A 24,437-nucleotide genomic window follows, 5' to 3' on the forward strand; every position below is an offset into this window, starting at 1 on the left:
ATGGTGAGCTAAGGGGGGCTGCGATTACCTCAGTTCCCATTGGGGGGTTATTGCCTTATACCTATCCACAGTGCTACAAACATACCAGTGCAAAGGACTTGTAAGAACTTGTCTCAAATGTTTTATTAGAATTTTACAAAACAGTATGAAATCCAACAAATAAATACTGAATAGAAAAGTAATATATATAAAAAATATATATACAAACAAGCCCAACCCTGTCGAGTATTTTACCTGAGGCCAGGCTTCTCTTTATGGCTACCCTCCGCTACATTAACCAAGTGTTGAGTCAGGAGCCTGACAGTGGGTGTATGATTATGAGAAGTCTTGATCTATGACTAAATGAATAGCTTTAAAAAAAACAAACACACCACCACAATTTAAACAGAGCTGTCCCTATGTCAGTCAGACCTGCACGTGGCAAATACGAGACATACCTTCCTGTTGTAAACTGCTGAGGACATACACTCAGTGCATATCCTTGTCTGTCCTTGCTTGAACCTGTCCTAAGTTGCAATGATTGTGAAGAAACTGGCTTCTGAAGTAACAAGCTTTCCTTCTGCAACCAAATTGTACAAAAAAGGAAGCCACCTAGCATTGCTGCTAGATTTTTCTAATGTTTATGGCAGCTGATGTAAATAATGTGTCTGCTAGTTTCTAGACAGACTGGTGGAGAGTGATCATTTCCCGCCTCTTTGAGAGGTGCCAAGTTAATAAAATACTTTATGGGAAAATAGATCATATTTGACTTACAGTTTGAGCAGAGGCAGATAATTCCAGTGAGAGAGGGATTTTAACTCAAGAGAGAGCCTGGTTCCATATTCTACGAGATCCTAGTTTTTATTCATCCAGCACTTGACAGTTCATCATGTGCTGAGAGACAGTGAGAAGAGGTTTTCCAGTCTACTTCATGTAGACAGCAAACTCTCCCCCACTGGAAATAAACCTGTACTGTCAGTCTGCAGCATGTGTGTAGCAGGGCAGAAGTAAACCACACACTGATAAACAACAAAACAAAAATCCTCTGTGGCTGTGAGGACAAATGTGATTCAGCTCCTCATATTCCACTACTAAAATACTGTGATTTCAATTTCGGCCTCTTGTTGTACAGTTTCTCTTAATTCACAGCAAATCCTGTCCATTTTCTCAAAGGCTTGCCGTCCCTTTTCACCTACGGAGAAAGAGAAAATATGTCGCATGCTGAGGAAGGGCAGACAGTTAGAAACACCCTGAGAAAAGCGATACTCTGGAAATACTGCTGTTGTGACTCTCAGTAGTGACAAACACAACCCCAAGGGAATAGTTTTCTAAAAACTGCTAGAAGCCACCATGGGAAAACTCAGGCCTCCTGTAAATATTTCCACCTGAGTAACAATTTGGAACATCACAGTTGGAAAACTTGTTTTGTAATACAAGTGAGTCAGTGTTTCTGTGAAGCAAGTCTGGAGACCCCCAGAACTAAGCATGAATCAAAGTGTTTTTAGGAAGAACGGAACAAGGAAGTTACCGTCTCCCAGATAAACTGGACATCCTCTCTAGCAGCTGTGCATTTAAGGCATTTAGCCTGGGCAATTCTCCTGTGCCCTCAGGAGAAGGACGAATGCCCAGGCAGTAGCAAATTTGGAACACTGACATTTCATTAGCAGCTCAACACCACTGCAGATGTACTGAATTCAGGTGCAGTGACAGGTAATGAACCAGCATAAAACCATTTTGTTCATACTTTTTGCTCCTCCATTATTCAGAGTGGAACCATTCGAAGAAGAATAGGAACATCAAATTTAGAAGTAACTAGTCAGTTTGCAGGTGGCTACAAGAGATTACTGAGCCCAAAGAGTCTGTTCCGATATGGAAAAGGTCTCTAAATCAGCTCACCTAATCTCAGAGCCAGCAGAGGCTTTACTGTGATCTGCCTGGTTCAAATGTCCTCTTTACAAAATCTAGAAAATTGCTGATGCCAGTACAACTATTAAGAAGTACTCCAGCAGCACTTTCAGTACTTATCTGCCACCTTTTGAAAAAGTTTAGTGGTTCTCAAAGCACTTTATCCTACAGAAATCTTCTTGGTCTGGTTCCTCAAATTTAATGGGAGCCTTTGGTTATTGCATGTGGTACAAAGTTTATCTTAATGGTATGAAAGAGCTGTTCATGAAACACTTCCATTGTCCACATGTTCAGGCTGAGCTTCAGGCCTGTTCTGGTTCTGGACTATTTCACATTACTTTTTCAGAATCTATATTTTAAAGTTGTATGAAAGACTTACCAAAGGAGAGCGTCGTTTCCCTGGCTGCATTTCTAACTTCCTCTGTTTCAGACTGGCACAGGTGGGCAACCTGCTCGATGCTCTCAATGCCCTGTTTGAGAAGAGAAAGATTTGCAACAGTAGCTTTTCAGCAAGCAATGCAATGAACAGTTTCTGCAAGGTAAACACATACATACTAATTCCCATGCAAACACTACTTTTATTTTTAGTTTTTTTATTTCAATCAGCTATTTTTAAAAAAAAAAAAAAAAAAAGATGAACTGATTTAACTTTAATTTTTTCTAGTTAAAGCTGACTCCTGCTCATTTTTCTACGTTAGATGTCCCCCAGTCAGTGTCTGTTGTCCTTTACCACTGACAATACTGCAGAAGTTAGAAAACATCCTTTCTGCTATTGTACTGTGCTTGGCAGATCAAATTGAGACACTCCAAGATGCCTGCAGCTCCCTCTGCCTGTTGTCTTTTGAATAATAGCATTAATAGTTTGGAACTTTGGCAGCCAAAGAATTCATTAATTCTAAATAGAAGGAAGCTGAAAAAGTAATCCTACCAGCTTAAAGTAAAAAAAAAGCTGGATACACTTTTGCATCTAGCAATTTTGGCCAGACAGGCACAGCAAAAGGAGAGCTGTTAATACTTACTCTGAGGTTTTTAAGGGCCAAACACGCAGCTTGCTGAAGTCTTACATCACAGTCAGCTAAAACATCGGTGTAAAAAAAGACAGCCTAAATGAAAAAAGAGAAGAAAAAAAAAAAAAAAAGAAAGGCTTTATAAACTTAAACATAATCAAGCACTCTAATTCAGACTGACATAAGCACTGTTTTACCTGTCTGAAATTGAATAAAGGATATAGACAAGCCACTTGAGCACTGATGTAGTTGAGGTTCTAGTTAACAGATTAATGAAGTACAGAGAAGACAATAGTGTTATTCTAGGATAACACCAGTTCCATGTATTTCAGCATCTCAGAAGCCGGCAAGAATGGCACTCTACCTTTTCCCTAAAGTTCTTGTTTGCCGCTGCCCGGGAGAGGCAGGATGTGGCTGCTTTGCTGACGCGGTGGTTGTCATCCAGCTGTAAAATCCCAAGCAGCCGTAAAGTCTGTGGTAGAGGTTGGAGTTTGTTCAGTCGCTTTCCTTTCAATTTTTTAAGAGTCTTCAGCCGTCCAGGGCATTGTAGCTCCTCAATTAGCATCACTGCAAGCGAAAGGACTCAACTTCACTAACTGACAAACAAAGACCTTATCAAGAGAAGACAAACTCCTCTCTAGCACCATCTCTTTTGGCTACTTGTAGTTATTCCCATGGCTAATTAGCAAGCCAAGCATAGCAGGAAGCAAATCAGGTCAACCGTTCCTTTGACCATCCTGTCTTCTTTCCCTGTCATTGTTTCATTTCCTCCTATGCCCAGACTGTCTGACAAATGGAGCAGAGATTATTATTTCACAATATTAGCGCCCAGGGTGCAGCGAAGCTCTGGTCCTTTTAGGACCTGGGTGCCTTGAGTACAACATACAGTGCAAAGGAACCCCTGCACCTTTGGACATTAGGACAAGCAGAGTAGTCATAAAATAAGGAAAACAAAATCAAGCAAAATACTTTTAAACATCTCTGAAAGATCTTGCTGTAGTGGTCAAAAATAAACCCCTCTAAATTTAAAAAAAAATAAAAATAAAAAAAAAAAATCAGGCACTAGATTAACAGTTTCAATTTGAAGAATATTGCAGGTCTTTTTCACTGACTAGCAATGCACAAGTTCTTAGTTCCCCACCAGATGAGTCGTCTGCATCAAAATAAGACTAACAGCAGAGCCAATATCAGGACGACTTTTAAAACAATTCTTTTCTGAGACAGATTAAGTTTTAAAGTACTTTCACATGTTGGACTAGACTTCAGCGAGACACTGGCTACCTCGTGCTAGAAAATGCACGTTAGTAACCTCTGAAATTTTATTGCTATTATCTGTGTCTGATTACAGCTGCAACAGTCACATAAAGCTACAGACATTTACTCAGTCCTTGAATCCAGCTGTAGATGGCTGCCAACTTTAAGAGAATACCACAGAACCCATTTTTTTAGGGTGCTCAAGATAAACCCATCCTTCACACCTCTGTGTTGTTTCTACCCGGTTAGATATGGGAGTTAAGCACGTCTTTCCTGCTCTAATTAAAATTGCATGGTCGTAAGGGGAATTAAAATGGCAACAAACTGGCAATGCAATAGTTGGGCTGTCCTCTGCTCTGAAAGTCTATCTTGAGTAGTAACCTGGAGAGCAGCAGCCAGCTGCTGGGCTTGTGAGCTCAAGCGAAGCAGCCAAGCACTGCCGTTACCTTCTTTAGCAAGTTTTCCCAAGTGTTTCTCCAGGCTGGTAATGTGGTGTTTCTCCAGGTAGCTATAAAATTGGTATAAAGTAACCGGTTCTGTCTGGAGGTACGGAGAGGGGAGCAACCCGTCACAGGTCACGATCTGCTCTTGCAACCTCTGCAATACTGAAAGTAACACAGAAAAGAACAAACGAGAAAACAAAAGGTTGGCTAGATGTAAGCTGCTTAAAACAAGAAAACGTGAGCTTTAGTTTATTTTTCCAATGCATAAGGACAATTGCAGTAAAATGAAACCACAGTGGCCTTGTGTTCAAGGAACAGACTGGTACCTGCTTCTAATTGACCAGGGTATTTTTCCTTCACTTTGAGCGTCAATGTGTATTTTAGTGCATGACAGAATCTTTCTGCTGAAGCAAACAAGATGCTCCCAGGCTCTGCAAGATCGCTCCAGATTTTCAGATAGTGCTTCTTCTTTTTAGTCTTCTGAACAACTGAAAAAAAAAAAAATAAATTACATTTTAGAAAGTTAGTGAGCTCTAGCAGATTTTGGATTTTACACGAGAAATCAGGCACCAGATGGCATATCTAGAGATGTGTCAGCATAACTTGTATTTGCATTATATAGATGGCTTTGTTCAAAGCTGGAGATCTGCTGCCAGTATTTTAACATCTGCAAGCATTGCTTTCACCAAGCTTGGGTTGAGCTCCTAAACTGTCATCATGAGACCTGAATGAGACGCCTAGCAGCTCTCCTGCCTCTCATTATTCATTTTATCCCAGCATCTGAGTCAAGTTTCAGAAGAACTTTCTGTGGATTTAACTGTTTCCACTTCTACCAGCAAGAGATGTGAAGGTACGTAAGTCAGGATCTCTAAAATGCTTGGAAATGGCACAAGTGGAAGACTCTGAACCTCAGTGCATGGGCTGAGGCAGGCTTTCTTTCAGCAAACACTACAGGAGAGCACTTGGAGCAATACCCTGTGGTTTCTTGCTATCATTTAAACCCTGTCATTTCTCACTCTTACCTATAGAGATGCTGAACGTGTGCTCGGCATTTAAGACTCCTACACTTTCCTCATGTTGTGCCAAAGGCCCTTCAGAGCCTTACTCCAGGGAACAGCTTATTCTCACATCCTTCAGGACAAAATCTGTCAGCAAATGCTTCCAACTAAAATTTGCATCCTTGCCGCTATATTTACCCAGATGAGAAGAAAAGCCTTCAAAGTCTCCCATTGTGCCTTTATCACTTTGTCATATCTAACAGTCAATGGAAGAATTTAGTAGGGGGAAGGCCTGAGATGGGAAAAATTGCACACCAAACTTTGGTTGCAAACGTGTATAGAAGTTGGGCTGTTTGCTTACCAAGTAAAAGCGGAGATATAAAAGATTTTATTAAGGCTATTCTGCTGTTCTTTAACTGCAAACTCCATCATCTAGAATATCTCTGTTTCTAAGACATACCAGTTCAGCTACTATTTCTTTGAGCCAAACTTCAAATCTTTTCCTTCCTTGCAAGGAAAAAACCCCAAACAAACGATAAGCCCTGTTTGTTTGTTTTTTCCTAAGAATCTAGATATAAGAGCTGTTTTAATAATGCGAATGTTTGTTAAGGAATTAAGAATTGAACCCTGATATGTCTGGGGAAGCTCTAGCAGAGTTACCTGTACCTCTCACATCTCTGGCATGCCTTGGAATAATGCAATTACTCACTTTCTTCAACAGACATATCCAAGACATCCCCCAGGACTCGCGTCTGCTCTGATACTTCTTCCAAAATGCTCTCTTGGACGACCTGGGCTACATTTGGTGACGTCAGTTTCTGAAATGCAACATGCTTATCTTAGTAGCTGAAACAAAGGCAGTATCAAGCTCAAGATGAATGAGGATTTGTTTCTTAGAATCAAACTTTAAAATCTGTGAGAAAACACCAGCTGCTCTCAAAAGGTTTCTTCTCCCATCACAGCATGGACAGGTCACTTCTGAGTGCAAAGCTGCTCAGCGGAACAGGATGAGCAAACAACATTATGCTGGAACAGGCTGTCCGGCATCTGACATTCTTCTCTGCCTCTGTCCATTGGCAACTGTGTAGCAGATCAATACTAACAGTTACACTGTCCTCTGCTGCCCATCCTCATCAGAGGTGATACTTTGAGGACGATAATGTGCTTGAGCACTAAAGCCGAATTAATTAAGGCATGAAGTCTCAAGGGGAGATAGGAGTTCTTTTCATGCCCTACATGCTAGCAGTTTCTTTCCAGTAGTATTAGTTTTGTGTTCGTTAAAAAAAATGATCACCTGTTATTGATACACAATTCAACCCAAATCTGTCCTGCTGCATTAGCAGCCTGCTTTGTGCACAAAAGTATTATCAGCAAAACCCAGAAGCTGAAAAAAAGGCAGCAGTTTTATACATGTTCCCTGCATGCACGTGTACACACTGCCTGTTTGGACTCAACTTCTATTCTGAGTCTTTCTGCTTTCATAAAAGAAACAGCTACATATTCACTTTTGTCCGTAATCACAATCAACAATTACAACCAGTGCCGTGGCAACCCATAGGCTACTCCTTACCTGCAGAAGGCCTTTGCACAGCTTCAGATGAGTTATCAAAAGTGTGTCCAAGTTGTCATCACCAGTAGTTACATCTCTTGTTTCTGTTCTCACATCACAGCTGAGGGACTGAAGCGTGTTGTCATTGTATGTGCTGTTGAGATGAGGGGGGGGAAAATTAAAACTCTCATCACTAAATATGAAGATGTGCAGTCTCAATAGTAACCTTCAAGCAAGATGTAGAAGTACAATCCAGGTGGCATATAACAGATAGCAGCATTTCATTTTATTATTGCATTTATAACACTACTTAAGAACATGAGGACTTTATTTCTAAAAGTCATTCCAGGACCGTAATAGCAGATCAGCTGATCCCAGAAATTCCCATTTTGGAGAATCAAGATGTACCGGTAAAAGATATTTCCAAATAATGTGAATGGAGTTGCTGGCTCATTTGCAGCAGGTGAACTGCAAAAGCAGCACATATAGCAGACTAATCCCTTGGTGTTCTCCCAACTCAATGATACTGGGGGTGCAGTAAGTCTCCCAGGATCAGGCTCAGAGCTCTGGAACGCAAATTTCAGTGCTACACAACTTGCAAATGCAAAACTGAATTCAAAGGAAAGAACGGGTAGAAGAGCTCTGTAAGCTACTCGTAGCTCTCTCCCTCACTAGTGCAGAACTGTTCAGCATCACCGATAAGCCCGTTTCTTGCAGTCTGTTTTTGGCAGTCCTGCATGTTGGGCCTTCCATCATATCCTACAGGTATCATCCTGCAGTGTTTTCCATAAGTTCAGTTAAAGTTTCCTGCCACTTCAATGTGGTAGGTATTCTGAATTATGAATCACAGAGTATTCAAAAAAATTGGTTTCTCTCCTGGATATTCATGCCAATAGCAGCTCTGCACCTTGGCCAAGTATAGCGTATCGGTAAGTGTTCCTGGGATCAGCCCTCCTTACCCCTTTCCCTTTGTCTCCTACAATGAAGCGCTGCAGATACATACCTGATACTGGCTGTTCTTATGCTTCCAAATAATGAAAGCTCATCAGCACTACAGTCAGCATTTAAAAAGTCAAAACTTTCCAGTACTGTCTCCACCATTAAACTTTCCATAGATGAATGTTTGTGATGAAGTGTCTTTAGCTGTTGATAGAATGGAAGGAAAAAATATTGTTATTTGTAGGTATCAAGCCATTTTGCGTCAGTTCTTTGCTGGTTTTCATATCACTCAATAACAAATCAATTTGCTTTTCTGATTTCATTTTTAACGCATCAGGAAAGTTTGCTCTTGGTACAGCACTCTGATCTCAAAATAACTATGCTAATTAAATTCAAAATATGCTTCAGTATTTTAACCTGTCTGTATTCCTCTTTGGATTTCCATGCCTGTTAAGGGTAATACGAGAGCAGATATTCTCTGCATCTTCTGCCATTAGCACAACTTTCACTTATTCCCCGTTTCAAGTCTAGAAGTAGCAATCTTAGCAGTCTGTTGCGTTCCAGCACAGTATCCAAGAACTTCAATATCAACAGTGGATTTCATGGGGCCACTAACTTTCTCCCCCTTGGAAAGGCTGCTTTGGGAGCACTTGGTTTGTGTTTGGGTTTTTTTTGTTTTTTTTTTTTAATTTCTATTTTTAAAGTGGTTGCACTGGAATAGGAAGTCAGTGTAGTTTTGCTAACATCATTTATTACTCCAGACCTTAGATGAAGTCCTACAGTATCTTATCTCCCAAGTCTGCACACTGGCCCCACATACTACAATGCCACCAAATTCGCAATGCAACCCACTGCCTGCAGAAAGCTCTTCTCCGGGACCTTTCTTCTAAATAAAGAAATGTTTTCAGCATCATGAGATTTGTCAGAAAGATTGAACTGCCTGCAAAAGCTAGGTGATCCTGAAGAAACATTGTTTGGTGAACTGATACAGTCATCTCAAGGTATACTAAATCTGAAAAACAAACAAAAAAAAAATAGAAACAAACCAAAACGTAGAGGTTCTGACATATAGTTCAGATTCTGCTTAGCTCAGACTAGTTTCCACTTTGACTGCATGCAGTTTCTTAATTTCGTTTTCCAGATTATTGATCTGCGCGCAGCATTTGAAGGCTGTCTCAGAGAGGTGCTGTGCAACATAGTGCTCCTGTGTCGGTAGCTCTCAAGGCTGCCTTTTCTGAGTAGTGCCTGACCTCTGGTGGCCAAACTTACTTTTTGGGAGCACGCCATCAATACATCATTAAGTCAAATCCACCACAGGGTCACCGAACACCTACGGTTTTAGGAGTAACAGCGGAAGCTACACCATCTCCCAAGAGTAAAACACTACCATACCTTTAATTTATCCCTCAGAGATGAAATCTGGTATTCCAATTTCTCCAGTTGGGCTTGCCCCACGTCATGTAATTTCAACAAATTTAACACTTCTTGGAGAGTCTTATCAATTGACTTTGTATGTCCATCTAGTTTCAGGTCATTTGTGGCATTCAAGCTTTTCTGGCTAATGTCTTCTTGCTCTGTCAGACAGCGATTTCTGGTCTGGTTGAAGGAATCTCTACCACCTTTGTGACGATTCAGAAAACTAGATGGGTTATTTGGAAATCCATCCACACATGGAGTCTTCTTCAGGATATCTAGAGTTGTGCGATTTGGAAGAGGATGCTGTTGCTCTTCTGCACAAGCCTTTTGAATAATCACCAATGGCAACGTCCTATGGTCTAGAGCTGGAGTTGTACTTCTGGATTCTGTCCCTTTCTGATCCTCAGAGCTGAACGAGTCTGCCTCACTTGTCTCTGCAGGATTGTGAGGCTTGCTCCTCCCATGTACATCAAAATCACAGGCAGCCAAGTAACTCAATATGCTGGGAGGCCGAGCTTCATCAGTTACATCCCCTTGGTTCTGCCTTTGCTGCAAAACAGACTGCAGCAAACAGATTCGTAAGTGAGCACATATACAACTGAAAAGCATGAGATACCGCCCAAGATAGAGAGCTATGGTTTCCTGTTCTTGGAAACGTATGCACGCAAACTGATTAAAACCACAGGGCTCTTCTGCACAAGGGAGCCAGGCCAGCATAGACTGGGCAAAAGAAACTATTGAAACAAAGTCAATGTACTAAGAGCCTACTGGATGAACTAAGTGGAGCAGTAGTAACTGTGCTTTAGACCTTATAGATGAAAGTTACCAAGGCAGCTAAAAAACTGTCTCTGGAAAAAGAACCTTGCCAAGCAGCTTCCATGTCACATCAGCTGAGGACAGGATGTGAATGTCGTAGTTAGAGGAAACACTCATTTTTAAGAGTCCAACATACCCTGTACAAATAATATACCTTTCTCACGAAGGCTGCATATTCTGCTGCCTTGGTGAGGCAACACCAAACCTGATTTAGACTTGGTGTTAGGGGAACATATATTTGACATTCTCAGTATTTGAGCTGTATGGCAGAATTAACAGGATTATATGAACAATTACTGAAACGAAACTCTCTTGAATGAATGAGAAGGACAGGGTTTTCTATTCCCCCGGGCTACACTTGGCAAAAAGCGGGGTTGAGGAAGACGAAAGCTTGTTTCACATAGCACCGCTAAGATGCCATTCTGCTCCACTGCTACTGAGACAGACTGGTGCCTAGTTTGATTCCCACCGTAGACTATTAGAGCAGATGCCCTACCTACCACTCTGGCTGTCAAGAGGAATATTTAGCAGGATTGGGCTTTTTTTTCATTTACAAAATCTAAAATGGAACTCAAAAGAATAGGGGTTAAAACGTTAAAAGAAAAAAAAACAAACGCCCAAAATAAACTGCAATGACCCTAGAGTGCTACATTTCCACATTTCTGAGTATGTTCTTCAATAGCCTAATCTAAGCCCAAAATCATGTCCTAGATCTGTGTTTTACACTTTGCTTTCCTCAGCATACTCACCAGGTAGTATTTCTCTCTGAAGCTGGGAGTATTTGGTGGGGTCCAGTTGTATAAAGAGCTCTTCCTGCTACCCACAGAAAACTTAGCAGTGGTTCCAGGGGACAAAAACAGGTTCTCTGTGTCAAAGGGGCTGTAGCAGAAGATACAAAGGCCTAAGTGTCAGTAAGACCAGAAAGCACAGAAATGTTTAGCGGCAGGAACAACTGTTAGGAATTGAACTGTGACATTTAGTAAACAACACAGGGAATAAAAGGAAAGAGAGACTGCCTCTCTGACCGATATCTTTGACTGCACCAGCAGAGAAAGAGGTAGGCGTAAAGGTTGTGTATTTTGCACAGAATTCCCAACACTCTTTAGACAGAGACCTGTGTCACAGTCTTTCTATAGCAATCAACCTATACTGTACTTGCCAGCACTGGAGTCTGTGTAGACATAAACCATACTGGATAGGAAGGAAATATAACACAAGTAATAAAGGAAAACTGTCATTAATCTCCCTCCTGCAGAGCACGCACCACCTGGAAAAGCCATTAAAAAAACCTTCATTATCCTTCAAATATTAACAGACAACTCCTTTGGCTGGCGAAAGTAACTTGTGCAGTGGTGTATGGCAAGTTACGTAGTTCATACAGTCATGGATGAGCCCAGTTATAGCCCCAGAGGATACTGGCTATGGTCTAAAAGAGTTTGACAAGCCCTGCTCTAAAGATTTTGCAATTACCTACTACATAGAATCATAGACTACATCACAGCTATTAATTTCCCAACTCCTTTGCAAGGCAGTCTAAGTAAACTTAGACGAACTGTCTCCCAAAATGCAAATCAGCTAACCAGGAGAGGGAAAGTGTATTTAAATAAAGTAAGTTTGTTTTTTTCTATGTGTTGGTTTTGTTCCATACTGATATGCCTTGTGGCACCAAAAGAAAGTTTGTTTTTCCACTTAAGCACTGACATTTTGAAAAAAGGTGAATTGTTTATAACAAATCTAATCTCATAGATACGAATATAATGACCAAACAGTACAACAAAGTCAGCTGCATTTAGCTGTACAATATAGAAGCACTAGAAGTCTGAAAAGACCCAAACAATATTGAGGACTAATCAATTACAGGGAAATGAACTTCTGCTCTCTAGCAAAACTTAAAAAGCTGAGCTCCAATTCTCTAGCTTCTCATGTTGCACAGAGACAATTCTCAGCAGCATCCTGCAGTGCAACGCACCACTGTCTTCCTCAGCATGGAGGTAATGCTCTGTGAGCTCACCTGATACAGGTTAATTGGCTAAATTAACCAGTGTCACCCAGCTGGGGTTCATCAAACAGGCCAGTTCCATGCAGTCACATTAAGAACCATCTGCATTGTCTCACTACACAAAAAATAAATCAGGTTTCTGACAGTAAGAGCCTTTCAGCCAAAGCCTGCTATGTTTACTGCTGGAAGCAAATTACTCCCATCCATAGCATTTCTTTAAGAAGAGTCACAGGGATCCATTCCTCAGATTTTTCATTTTTAGCTTTTAATATAGCAGTGCAGTAATGCAAAATGACACTTTGGAGGAAAGGGACAGGAATAACAAGCTAAATCTGTTTTGCCTCTTTAACAATTACTAAAAGACTCCAGCAAAACACAGTTATTCAGCTGCCCTCCAAACAAGCACATGCTCCCCATTACTGCAAGATAACAAGTTGAGAGAGCAAAGCGAAGGATGAAGGAAAGAATGAAGCCTACTCTAAAGCATCTATCAGCTCTTAATTGTAAGCTCTTTGGGCATGATCCATCATCTTGTTCCACATTCATCCAGCAAACAAAACATCATACTGGGACAGATCTATGAAGCCATCTCTCCCGGCACCTTGACATTGACAGAAGCCAGTAGGGGATATTCAGGGGAAAAGCAGAGGAAATAAGTCACATATAGTAGGCTTCCCCCAGACACATGCTCAAATTTGAGGCAATCCATAGCTTAGATCTGTCATGCACCAGACTTTGCAAGCAGACTATTGCCTTTAATTGTCACACACTTTTCCTTAGTTTGTCTAGTGACTTCCTGAAATCGTTGACACAAAACTCTCCGCGTAGGTCAAAAGTATGCAGAAATTTCATTATTTAACTTCACATTGTGGAACAAGTACTTTGACTTGGGGGGGTCTCTATGGCTCTACTGAGGGAAATGGTGGCTAATCATTTCTTTTCCACGTTCTCCACAGCAAACATCTATATGCCTGAGCAGTGTTATCTATCAAAGCCTTTTCAAGGCTGAAAAATTCTTAAAAAAAAAAAAAAAAAAAGAAATGGAAGCAGCTCCACTTTTCTGATCATCTTTGTTGTCCCCATTCTATTTCTATACCGCCAAACATGTTGGCCTTTGGTTTTAACTAATTACAATATTGACATTAAATGCACAACACTACAATGCCATCATTGTTAAGGCCAATGTCAATGCAGCACATAACTCCTTAGCTTGTCTTAGCACCGTTGCAGGACTGCAGTGTTCAGGTCCAAAACACTTATGCCCAGGCTGACCTTGAAGGCGTTTATAGTTTATCAGAGCTCACATGTCCTAGATTGAACCTCCCACGACATCAGAAGCTTTACATCCGCACACATTCAGAGGTGCCTCAGCCTTGCCAGCACTGAGCGTGGATTCTCAGTGAAATATTATTTTGTCATAACCACCAAACCTGCGGAGGGATGAAATTCTTAAGATTTCTACCATTTTCCTCACCCTGATGCATTTTTCTGTTGGGTGTGCAAGGAGGACACTTCCTGGTTTACATTCTCAGACGAACATAAGTAATCAGGCAGAGCACAGAAGAGCTGGACTTAACTCAGTCTTCAGCCCCAGAGGATCTGCATTCCTTTCTCTGACTGCCAAGACTGCGCCCTAATCATGCCTCTTCTGGCCAGTTGTTCCACGTACTAAATACCACTGGGCCAGAAGGGCCCTTGGTGGATAGACCTGTCTGAATCCCACTAAGCCTGTGAATCCAGACTTGCATTAATTAAAAAACAAAACAAACAAACAAAAAAAACCCAACAAAAATACCCCCACACAGTCAACTGTATAGGACTCGCTGTTAATCATGAGGTGTTTTTTTTTTCCCTGGTGACCACGGCTGAAAATGCCCGTGCAATTTTAATAGTGTGATTATTGCTAGGTTTCTCCTACCCATTAAAGCACAATAAGCACCAACTTCAAGGTTCCTACAGCTCATCACAAGACTAAGCTATGAAACACCATTACCATCAACAGCAGAGATGCATTGATGGACTACCGCCTAAAGATACCTGCACGAGTAACCACCTATTCACACAAGTTTTCACCTATAAGAGCAAGATTGTCAGCAGATATGTACCAAAAAAGACAGACTTTCCTTTTTTATTCTCCCTTAAGTGTTTTTTTTTGGTGTTGTTTTTTTTTTTTTCCCTTCCACTCTGTGAACCCTGTGAGCCAGGCCAGCACACCCTCAAAGAGGGCAGAAATTGCAAGAGTGGTTCTGGCTGGCTGGTACCCTTAAATCCCAGTACGGGGTGCTAACTGAAGTTCTGAAAAGAGAATACAGGCTTTCTCTTTGTCCTTCATGTGAGAGACAGAATTCAGACTGCTGTTTAGGTTGGCAAAAAAACCAAAGTCTTCTGCCAAACTGGCCAACAAAGCTGTTCTGCAACAGGCCCAAGCTCATTCACACTCCTCATGGCATAATCTATAAAGGAGTTGATGGAACTTTTGTTAGAGCCCTAAAGACTGGCAGCCTATTTAAAGAAAACATACATTTAGAAGTGGAAGAGTGATCTACATTTGGATTTCTCACAAAGCAGGTCTAGATTGAAAGCTTGCTTCTCAGGGAAGTTTGGGCAAATCAGCTGGATTTGTTTAGTTATTCTTAAATCAAAGAAAAAAGCAGCTGTTATTTTGAGTGCTCTATCTTTGAAAAATAGAAACACCCTGAGTTGTCACCACACATCTTCTCTTTTCTGTAAACAGCGTCAGCAAACAGACTGTCAAAGAGGAGGAGCCTGCCAGTTCTGTGCAGAAGTGCTCGGGAGAATCTACTTGGTAGGATACCAACGCATTTCACAAAACTTAAACACAGAGACACACAGACGGAGTTTTCTCATATGCTGAAAAATTCCAAGTGTGGATTAACTCCCAAACAAAATGCATCACCACTAACCCTGTTCCCAGGTCAGCTGTTGCCAACTCTAAAAGCTGGGTGATGGTTGTCCCAAATACCAGAGACATGCTCATCTTGCCAATCAAAAGCTGCACTCTGAGCTGCAAGCTACTGCAATGATCAAGTGTCAACATGATTTAAATTGGGGTTCTTTGGGTTTTTTGTTTTGTTTGTTTTGTGGGTTGGGTTTGTTGTTTGGGGTTTGTTTTTGTTTTTGTTTTTTTTTTTGGGGGGGGGGGGTGGGGGGGGTGGGGGGGTTTAAATGTAGTCACAAAGATCGTTTGCTTTGGAGATGTAGGCTATTATCTGAGAAACTATGCAATATTCCAGAATAGGAAGGAGTTTTCCTCATGCAGTCCTTTTGGAAGAACAACTTACATGAATAATTATTTATGCAAGTTTTTGCCAGTGAGGAAATGCAAGCAAGCCAATCCAGCAAAAGCAAGTGAAGCAAATCTGTTAGATGCCATGTGTGGCTTAACAACAAGGGAGTAGAAGTGATCCCTTCCAGACTCCACTATGAATGTGCCATTTGCAAAAGCAGATTTTATACCCAGTTCCACAAAGAAAGTATATCTCCTTCACTGCAAAAGTGTAGTTTAAGACATTAGGCCTGAAGTCATAGGGAAAAAGAACTTCCCTTATGAAAAGCATCTCTGCAAGCAGAGGGTTCTGCCCGCAGTCCTTTGTGCTCCAAAACTCCGTATAGAGCTTTTGATCATTTTGCATCCACATAAAAGCCAATGCAATTTTTTGTGGCATGTGTCTGCTCCAGAGTCAGAGATGACAAATAAAGACATCAGACTTTGCAGGGGATGTGTAAGAGCCTATATATCCCCCCCCTCCCCCCCCATGCCCCTCTTCTCTATCACCTTCCCCAATACTAAGACATACAAATATCAGAGTATTTTAATTGGCCTTCATTTAAAAGAACTGTCGTTTTAAGAGCTACTTTTAAAAAAAACATATAGCAGAACTTGCACTATCTCCACTCCACACAGTTTTCAGTAATTCTACCATGAATGTCTCTGCTTTCAGATTCAAATGGGAATACATACGTAACTTGGCACAAGTAAGAGCAAGTTTCGTAGAGCATATAACGCAAGATCGCAGCAAGCTTCTGGAATGAGGCTTTGTTACCCAACTAATTAGTGGCTCAGCTTCTCAAATAAGAAACAGAGACCTTGAAAGTCTCAGAGCAGCTGCAGCACCTTGCCAAAACAAAACATATACTGATGCCCATTGTTAGATGTCAGGAAGAAAGTGTCATAAATAGGTGTGGGCAAAACTCCGCTGTGTGTCTATTTCTCATTGACTTAGAGCAATGTGTATGTTTGAAAATAATTTTCGGATGCTGTTGCCAAGACTCATGTTTCAGCCCAATTGCATGTACAAGTCAACAGTAAACTTCAAGAAGGACAGCATACACAAAAGACATTCAGAAAATAGTACCTCGATCAATAAAGCTTTTCTTTCCCCAACCCCAGAAATGCAACCCGAAAACTGTTTATCAACACTTGAACAGAAATTGCAACAGAAGAACTTTACGGTATTTCTCCTGTTGGTGGCTTAAGAGACTATGACAAGTTTTAAGTCAAATGATGCTTCCAAAGTTAATTAAAGGTAGAAACAGGGTATTAGGCCCTGAAAAAAATCAACTCTGATTGTAAAATTGGCTACTTTACTCTAAGGGCAGGGAAACTTTTCTCTTAGTGAATGATCTGTTTGGCTCTTGGGCACATATTCAACACATACAAAGTTGGTTGTGGTTTTTTTTATTTATTTTATTTTGGGGTAATTTTTAAGAAAAAAAGAAACCAGCACAGCCAGAGAAGAAGAATTGTACAAGGCTGACTCTTAAGTGAGTCTGGCCTGCAAGGCATAGCTCCCTGCCCTTCCTAATCTAAGCTTTCTTCAGTCTCTACTTTTCCTGGACAGAGCCTAGATCCACAAGTCACCACAAAGCAACGTTTCAAGAAGGTCCTTATCATGGAGGTGTGTTCAAATGCCTCTTAGTCATGTTGGGTTGGGAAGAACTGAGGACTGCACTAACCCATATACAGAAGTACAAGTGAAGAGTGCCCATTGTTTAATTGGGCACTTCACCAAGATGGCTAGATTTAACCTCTGGACAGTAATAAATAGCAACAGGTTAAAAAGTTTTGATTTACTGCAGACAAGACTCTTAGTATGGACCAACAGTCCCATAAAGCAGAAATAACAGTACTACCTCAAAAATTTATGGTGGTGTACCTAGAGTGAGGAAGAAGTTCCAGCACAGCATTCACAAAAGTGAGAATTTGCTTTTAATAACATCACTAATCCACTACAAAAATCAATTTACAAATTTAAATTATAAAACAATTTAACAAATCACAGGCACCATGAAAAGTACTCAGCTATTTTAAAAGTGCATCTGTAACCAGACTTGCCTGTAGTGCACAGTCAGATCTTATATTGGTAACCGTAATCACAGTGCAAATATGAAAGTGCTAAGTCTTTGGGAAAGCTTCCTTTTTAACTAATTGTGGCCTTGTAACAGTGATTGTCCTAAAATCTCAACTATATTTTTTTTTTCATTGTACCCAGAAGCTGCTTTTTTCAGTTTTGTTTCATCGCATTTAGATCATCATTCATGTTTTACAGATGTACATTCATTGCTTGGAGCTAGACTTGAATGCTTATTCTGAGGAGGAGTAAGCTAAGTAAAAGCCTACTAGTCAGTCCACATGGTGAGCCATGGCTCCGGTAACATCAGCATAAAGAACTGGAGGGTGATAGAAATAGCTTCTGTGCCTTTCCCCCTCCCCTTCCTGATGACTGGTCCCACAGAGTCAGAGATCAGGCACAGTAGCTGGGGTTGCTGTGAGGAAGCATGTGGCTGCTATCTATCCTGCACCTGCTCTGCAAATAGAAAGAGGACTATGATGTTGAATGCTACTGACATACTGAGGAGCTTTTAGTATGTTTCAAATGCTTAGCTCCAGCTTTTTTGATTTGAAGCTGTACTTACTTCCAGAGGACCTCCAGCTGTAGCTTGATGGTACCCAGTTCAGTTATATCCACAATGATTGCCTGAGGCTTGGTGGTAAAGAAATTTATGCTGTCGCATGTCACAACACCAACTAAAATAGTGGCCAGTCCTCGCAGCTCTGTCACCTGCAGGGACAGATAAACAAATCCATTTTCATCTTAACAGACAATCCTAAGTCACGTGCGTGGAAAACAGAGGACCCTGGGCTCAGATCTGCCCTGAGGTCCACAACAAACCTAAAACCTTGATACTCAATTCTGGGTTCCTGAACTGTTGTAAGCTGATATCCCACAAGGACCATGTCACAGATGGCTAGCAGAGAGGAAGAAAGTCCTATGATTTGGGGAGAGACTACAGCCCTCCTGACAACAGAATTTGGTAGACTATGATTTTAAGAAAAATTAGTCTGAAATTCAGAAATTCTAGCTCTGGTATACCATACAAGTAGTTTTCATTTATGATAGATAGTCTAGCTTGCCTACATATTAGAACAACACTGTCATAAGAACATATATGACAGAAGTATATTAACCTACCTATACTAGACTCGCAATTGCCTCAGCTCACAATTGCATAAAGGATCTGGAAGCACAACTGTCTGAATCTACTGTGACTTTTCTAACTGTCCTGAGCTCAGCTGCAGACCAACATCAGAACTTGTAAGTTTCAGTTCTTTCCTCTAGCTCTTCAGGTGGCTCAGAGTTTCTTGTCAATGCAGTTACAGGCCTGTGTTTTTCTCATGCTGGCACTTTGCTTATTCAGCTACAAAAAAAAAACCAAAACAAAAAAACCCCACAAACACACACAACAACCAACCAACCTAATCAAACACTTGCTATAAAAACCTACTTCCAATTGAAGGTCAAATTGTTCTGGAAGTGCACAAAGCATCAGATTCAGTACAGAATTTTAGCACAAGTGCCTAAAGTCTACTTCAGGAATTAGTTACATGCCTACATCTCCTTTAAGAGCTAGCAAAAGTTAGGTTGCTAGGCTCCTCTTGGAACACTCTTTGGCACTTTGCTTTTTTTTTCCTCCTTTTAAACCTGCTATCTATTTGTACTGGGCAAAGATTATGAAGTACAACGTGGAAAGAGCAGGAGGGTGCAGAGAACATTAGTCAGTAGACTTTCATAAGCTGACAAAAAGAGTAAAACTATCATTGTCATACAAAGTAATACAAGTTTTTACAACTATTATGGGAAAACAGGGATCTGAATTAGCCTCTCACCTGATCTTCATGGTGCAGTGGCAGCAAAAGAATGTGTTATAAGCACATTTCCAAAGGCTGTGCTGGCAAGATGCCAAAGAGTCTCTCCCATGTAACCCAGTTCTTGCTGCCAGATAGGAGAGGAACATTGCAATAGCTGCTTTAACACAGCTGTCAAAACTTGAAACCCTGCACTGGCACAGTTTCCTAGTAGAACAGGATCCAGCACAGCCTTCAATCTCAGCTCCTTTTAGGTTGACAGGAGTCACGCTGCAGAGTCCAGCCCATGAGGGATGCCAGACTACAGTGGAAATGCTGTTTAAGGATTAACTCCACTTGCTAGGTAAGTGCCAGAACCAATGCCAGATGCAGCTGCACAAGGGTCTATGAAAACTACAACCTTCCCCCAAGGGTTATGCACAATGTGACATCTGCGTATCACAGGTCGCTAACACTGGTCCCTTACTGTTAAAGATATGACCTCTTCTGAGGCACTTTACTGGTAAAAACTCTCTTTACTTTAAAAAAGTATCAGAACTCTAAGTATATAGATGCTATTAGTCCTCCACGGATATAGAATCATAGAATTGTTTAGGTTGGAAAAGACCTTTAAGATCACCAAGTCCGACTGTTAACCTAGCACTGCCAAGTCCACCACTAAACCATGTCTCTCAGGACCACGTCTACACATCTTTTAAATACCTCCAGGGACAGTGACTCAACCACTTCCCTGGGCAGCCTGTTCCAATGCCTGACAACCCCTTCTGTGAAGAAATTTTTCCTAATATCCAATCTAAACCTCCCCTGATGCAACTTGAGACCCTTCCCTCTCATCCTATCATTTGTTACTTAGGAGAAGAGACCAACACCCCGCTCTCTACAACTACCTGAAAGGAGGTTGTAGCAAGCAATAAGGTCTCTGGATACGCTTCATCACCTCAATGTCCTTCTTGCAGTGAGGGGCTCAAAACTGAACACAGTACTCGAGGTCCAGCCTCACCAGTGCCGAGTACAGGGGGCCAATCACTTCCCTAGTCCTGCTGACACACTATTCTCGATACAAGCCAGGATGCTATTGGACTACTTGGCCACCCAGGCACACTGCCAGCTCATACTCAGCTGGCTGTGGAGCAACAATCTCTTGAGCAAAACATGACAAAAAATGCGCAGTGCATCTGGATAGAGGGACATTTGAACTACACATTCAAAACATACACATGTGCAATGATATGCTTTCCATATACATATTTATCTTTTTCAATGGAGAACAGAACCCCGGGTACTTAATAGTCCACAAGTGATACAGTGACAAAAAGATATACGTGTCTTTTTGTCTCCACATCTAAAGTTCACGCTAGAAAATCCTAGATATTGATCTGGAGGGTTTGTTTGTTTTTAAGAAAACCCAACCACGTATACCAGACTCCAGAACATGGCAAAGCAGATGCACTAATACAGTTACAAGTGCCAGCAGCAAAGGAAAAACAGAAATAGATGTCTGCTCAGTAGGCAGAACATTGATTAACCACCATTTTTACACAGCTAGGAAAAGAGAACTACGTAAGAATTTTCACAAATGCTCGATAGCCTCATAGGTAAGTAGTATGGCAGAAGACCTCTTAACACTGATTCTGATCTAACCATTATACACCACACCTTGATTTCAAACTTCTCATGAAGATTGGGTATAAAAATCTTCTCTTCCTCATCCCATGTTTGGCTGTCATCAGTCTCAATCTTGCCTTTCAATCTCCATTTTTGGCGCCCCAGTCGCACAAACACCTAGAAACCACGAGAAAAAAAAAAAGAAAAAAAAAAGAACGTTGGGTCAACATATCCTAGAACGTTCCCTTCAGTCCATAGGCCTCACACTGTTCCAGTGCCGCAGAGACAAAGCCATTCCTTTGATCAAAGAGACAAAGCCATTCCTTTGAACCACGCAGAGACAAAGCCATTCCTTTGATCACTAGACATTTAGGAACTTGGGTAAAGCTAGAAGATTGGAGGCAGGAATTCAGGTTGCAGGTTTTAAACACCTTAACTCAGTGCCAAATGACACATTCCACCCATTCTAGAAGAACTGCAAAACTACGTTGCATAGTAAGTGTAGCGGTACTAAAATACAAGGCACCCTGGAATTCATTTGCTACTGTTAGAAGTAGGAGAGCAATCCAGTAAGATACTAAGATGCATTCAAATCACGCCAAGGGCAATCTTCCAAGAAAGAGGCAGCAACTGTGACTTGATTCCAGGGCAACTTTGAAGACAAAGACCTGACAGGTTGGTTTTGATAAACAACCACTGACATCTTTTAAACCTCCCATGACACTTGAATCACATCTTTCCCTCTTCAGTCTCAGAGGGTATAGTAACTAGTGAATGTGCCAAAGCACTGTTCTAATCACAACAGCACAGTTTTATCGTAGTCTGTTTCCTGCTTGCCTTCTACACATTGCACCCGTGCTCTCCTGTTCCTCTACTGCAAACTCACAGCAGTGAAATAAAGGACAAAATGAATTGCTGTATACTGCACCTCATACTGGTCCCCTGGGCAGAGACGTGCAAAGCCCACCAACCCTGAAAAGAGAAGGAAAAATCCTAATATTTGTAGAGTTTCACAATGTCCCCCAAAGCTTCAGCTCTCAATAAAGTGACTATCCAGCTAACACCCCCTTGTGCTCAACCCTGTGCAGAAGCTATGCCACCAGCCCAAAACACTCCTAGAAGAACAAACTTTAATTGAAGAAAGAAAATCAGCTTTTGTATTCAAATATAAAATACTATTGCAGATATGTTTTACAGCACTGAAGCAAACAGACATCTGCCAAAATTCTGTTCAGGGTCAGATCCAGAATGCCCGTGGAAGCAACTGATGTTGAATAAGTAGACGCAATGGATCAGACTGCTACATAGAAACCCCAAAAATCAATTGATGAGTCTTTAAGGAAACAAGAAAGGAACATACCTTTCATCTTCAAGTGAAATTTTCCCAAATGGACTTCCAATGCCCCTTCTATAAAGCACATGTCCTAGAAGAAAGACTGAACAGTCATCATGACCGAAAAGCAGCCCAGAGTAACTACCTTCCCAGTACGTGCCGTTTTCTTATCTTTAAAGGACTTTTTTGCCACTCCACAGAAGAGTAGACCTGTTTGAGCAGTTCACTGTCAGTTACCTTCCACTGCTTGTTTTGTAAAAATAGTATAACTTATTCATTATTCAGTTTTCATCCCATTACTTCCAGTGGAAACCAAAATGGACCCCAGTATTAAAGCAGAAATTCAAAGAATTTTTCACTTGTCTTCATGAGTGCACCAATCCAAGTTGAGTAGAGGCAGAAGAAGGGCATAGAATTCAACAGCTTTACTCATAAGATATTTATTTCACAGGCTTCAGTTCATATTATGTACCTGTATTTCTTTCACATGTTAAGTTTTTAACCTGTACCATTAAAAAAAAAAAAGCCAGCAGCAAGTCCTGGTACATTTTTTGCTAAGGAACAGTCAGGTCTGTTACACGTGTGTAGCATTTCCTACCTCTGTGCACTCTTGGAAGTTCTTGTAAAGCTCCACTAGGCTCTCTCTGGAGGCTTTGGTGGAAGGAGACAAGGAAAAGGCATGTTTCATATTAGTGGCCCCATCTCGTAGTCTGCACTGGATACAGTAAGCTTCATAGAGTTCTTCTACCTTTAAGATTTGGAGGGTGGGGGAAAAATGAACAAGAATTACCCCGGCATAGTTTTAATAAGTTTTGGAAAGGAAAATCAGCAGTCTTTTCTAGCAAAAAACCCAACCAAATGCCATTATCGTAGTATTGCAGAATGCTGTTAACTCCTGCATTTTACAGACTGGTTAGAGTGCAACAGTTTGTAGACATTCCTACAAAAAAGCATGGGATATTGTGATACAATTCACTCTGCTATTATTAGACTATAAGACAAGTAGTAGAGTAACACTTTGTTCAAGGAAAAATTATTTGGGGAGCAGGAAACTGATTTCCTCAATACAGATTAACACACCTACACCCTTAGCTATGTCAGAGGAGAGATTTGATTCCTTTGGAAGCAGATGGCAAACAGCACACATGCACTCTACAGAACTGCCCATTTGGCCCCTTGTGAGAAGCAGGAGAGAACATGCAAGTCTTCCCACAGCAGTGTTTTCTGAATAAACTAGCAGAGTATGCAAACTGGTTTCACAGGCAAACTCAGGTTGGGTTGCACCCAACATTCAGCCTGAATAGAACCATTCAAGAAAATAAATAAATAAAAATCCCCTCCTTGTGTAAAAAGAGTGGTTACAGCTTTCAGAAAGTACCCAGTATTATTCCCCTTCAGACGAATTATAATCAAAGTATTTTCTATTCAGATAGTTTGCTTTTATAGCAGTGTAAGCCTTACATCTGCAAGATATAAAACCCCTTACCTTGCTTATGTGAAACTCCAGCTTTCTGATGTATCTCTCCACAGAGCGGATTTGCTTTTGAAGAGGGGAGAGACAGAGGGGGACTTGAGAAATCGTTTCCTAAATATGCCTTTAAGTAATACAATAGACATCACCCATTTTTCTCTATTTGCAACATTTCATCTCATCCTCAATAGTCTTACCTTATCCAGGTCATAGTAGAAAGCCTGAAAGAGAAATAGCACAGGCTGAATAGAAGCACATTATATTTGTGCATATTAACGATACTTTCATATTTACTGCAACACCCAATGCATCTTAATTTAGTGTAACTTAAGAAATGCATAGTGTTTACTTCAAGGAGTAAACATTTTTAGGAGTAATTTCGTTTTCTGTGCATGGTTGGTTGATTTGTTTTCGCAGATGCTTGAGACAGTAAGAGTCTCACCACCAGCTATAACAAGGACTTGGGGATTAGTCATGGTATTTGGGACTTTGGTTTTTCTTTTGACTTTTTTTTTTTTAAATCTACCTATTATTTCCCAAATGAGAGGCAAAATT

General features: G+C 40.9%; 1 protein-coding gene across 1 annotated transcript in view; it reads right to left on the reverse strand.

The window, feature by feature from the left end:
* Nucleotides 1–1,070: 1,070 nt before the first annotated feature.
* FAM65C (family with sequence similarity 65, member C) overlaps nucleotides 1,071–24,437 on the reverse strand; it is a 31,227-nt gene continuing 7,860 nt past the window's right edge. Inside the window, exons 4-21 of the mRNA XM_009893355.1 lie at nucleotides 24,080–24,103; nucleotides 23,898–23,951; nucleotides 23,010–23,159; nucleotides 22,439–22,502; nucleotides 22,007–22,050; nucleotides 21,130–21,255; nucleotides 18,243–18,388; nucleotides 11,056–11,185; nucleotides 9,467–10,051; nucleotides 8,139–8,278; nucleotides 7,157–7,289; nucleotides 6,296–6,404; nucleotides 4,915–5,076; nucleotides 4,592–4,750; nucleotides 3,256–3,458; nucleotides 2,904–2,987; nucleotides 2,264–2,354; nucleotides 1,071–1,171 (exon numbers count right to left, since the gene is read on the reverse strand). Of these exons, the coding sequence (XP_009891657.1) occupies nucleotides 1,071–1,171; nucleotides 2,264–2,354; nucleotides 2,904–2,987; nucleotides 3,256–3,458; nucleotides 4,592–4,750; nucleotides 4,915–5,076; nucleotides 6,296–6,404; nucleotides 7,157–7,289; nucleotides 8,139–8,278; nucleotides 9,467–10,051; nucleotides 11,056–11,185; nucleotides 18,243–18,388; nucleotides 21,130–21,255; nucleotides 22,007–22,050; nucleotides 22,439–22,502; nucleotides 23,010–23,159; nucleotides 23,898–23,951; nucleotides 24,080–24,103 (2,505 nt within the window). The remainder of the gene's footprint in view (nucleotides 1,172–2,263; nucleotides 2,355–2,903; nucleotides 2,988–3,255; nucleotides 3,459–4,591; nucleotides 4,751–4,914; nucleotides 5,077–6,295; nucleotides 6,405–7,156; nucleotides 7,290–8,138; nucleotides 8,279–9,466; nucleotides 10,052–11,055; nucleotides 11,186–18,242; nucleotides 18,389–21,129; nucleotides 21,256–22,006; nucleotides 22,051–22,438; nucleotides 22,503–23,009; nucleotides 23,160–23,897; nucleotides 23,952–24,079; nucleotides 24,104–24,437) is intronic.

Source organism: Charadrius vociferus, unplaced genomic scaffold (assembly GCF_000708025.1).
Source record: "Charadrius vociferus isolate BGI_N301 unplaced genomic scaffold, ASM70802v2 scaffold259, whole genome shotgun sequence".
Lineage (NCBI taxonomy): Eukaryota > Metazoa > Chordata > Aves > Charadriiformes > Charadriidae > Charadrius > Charadrius vociferus.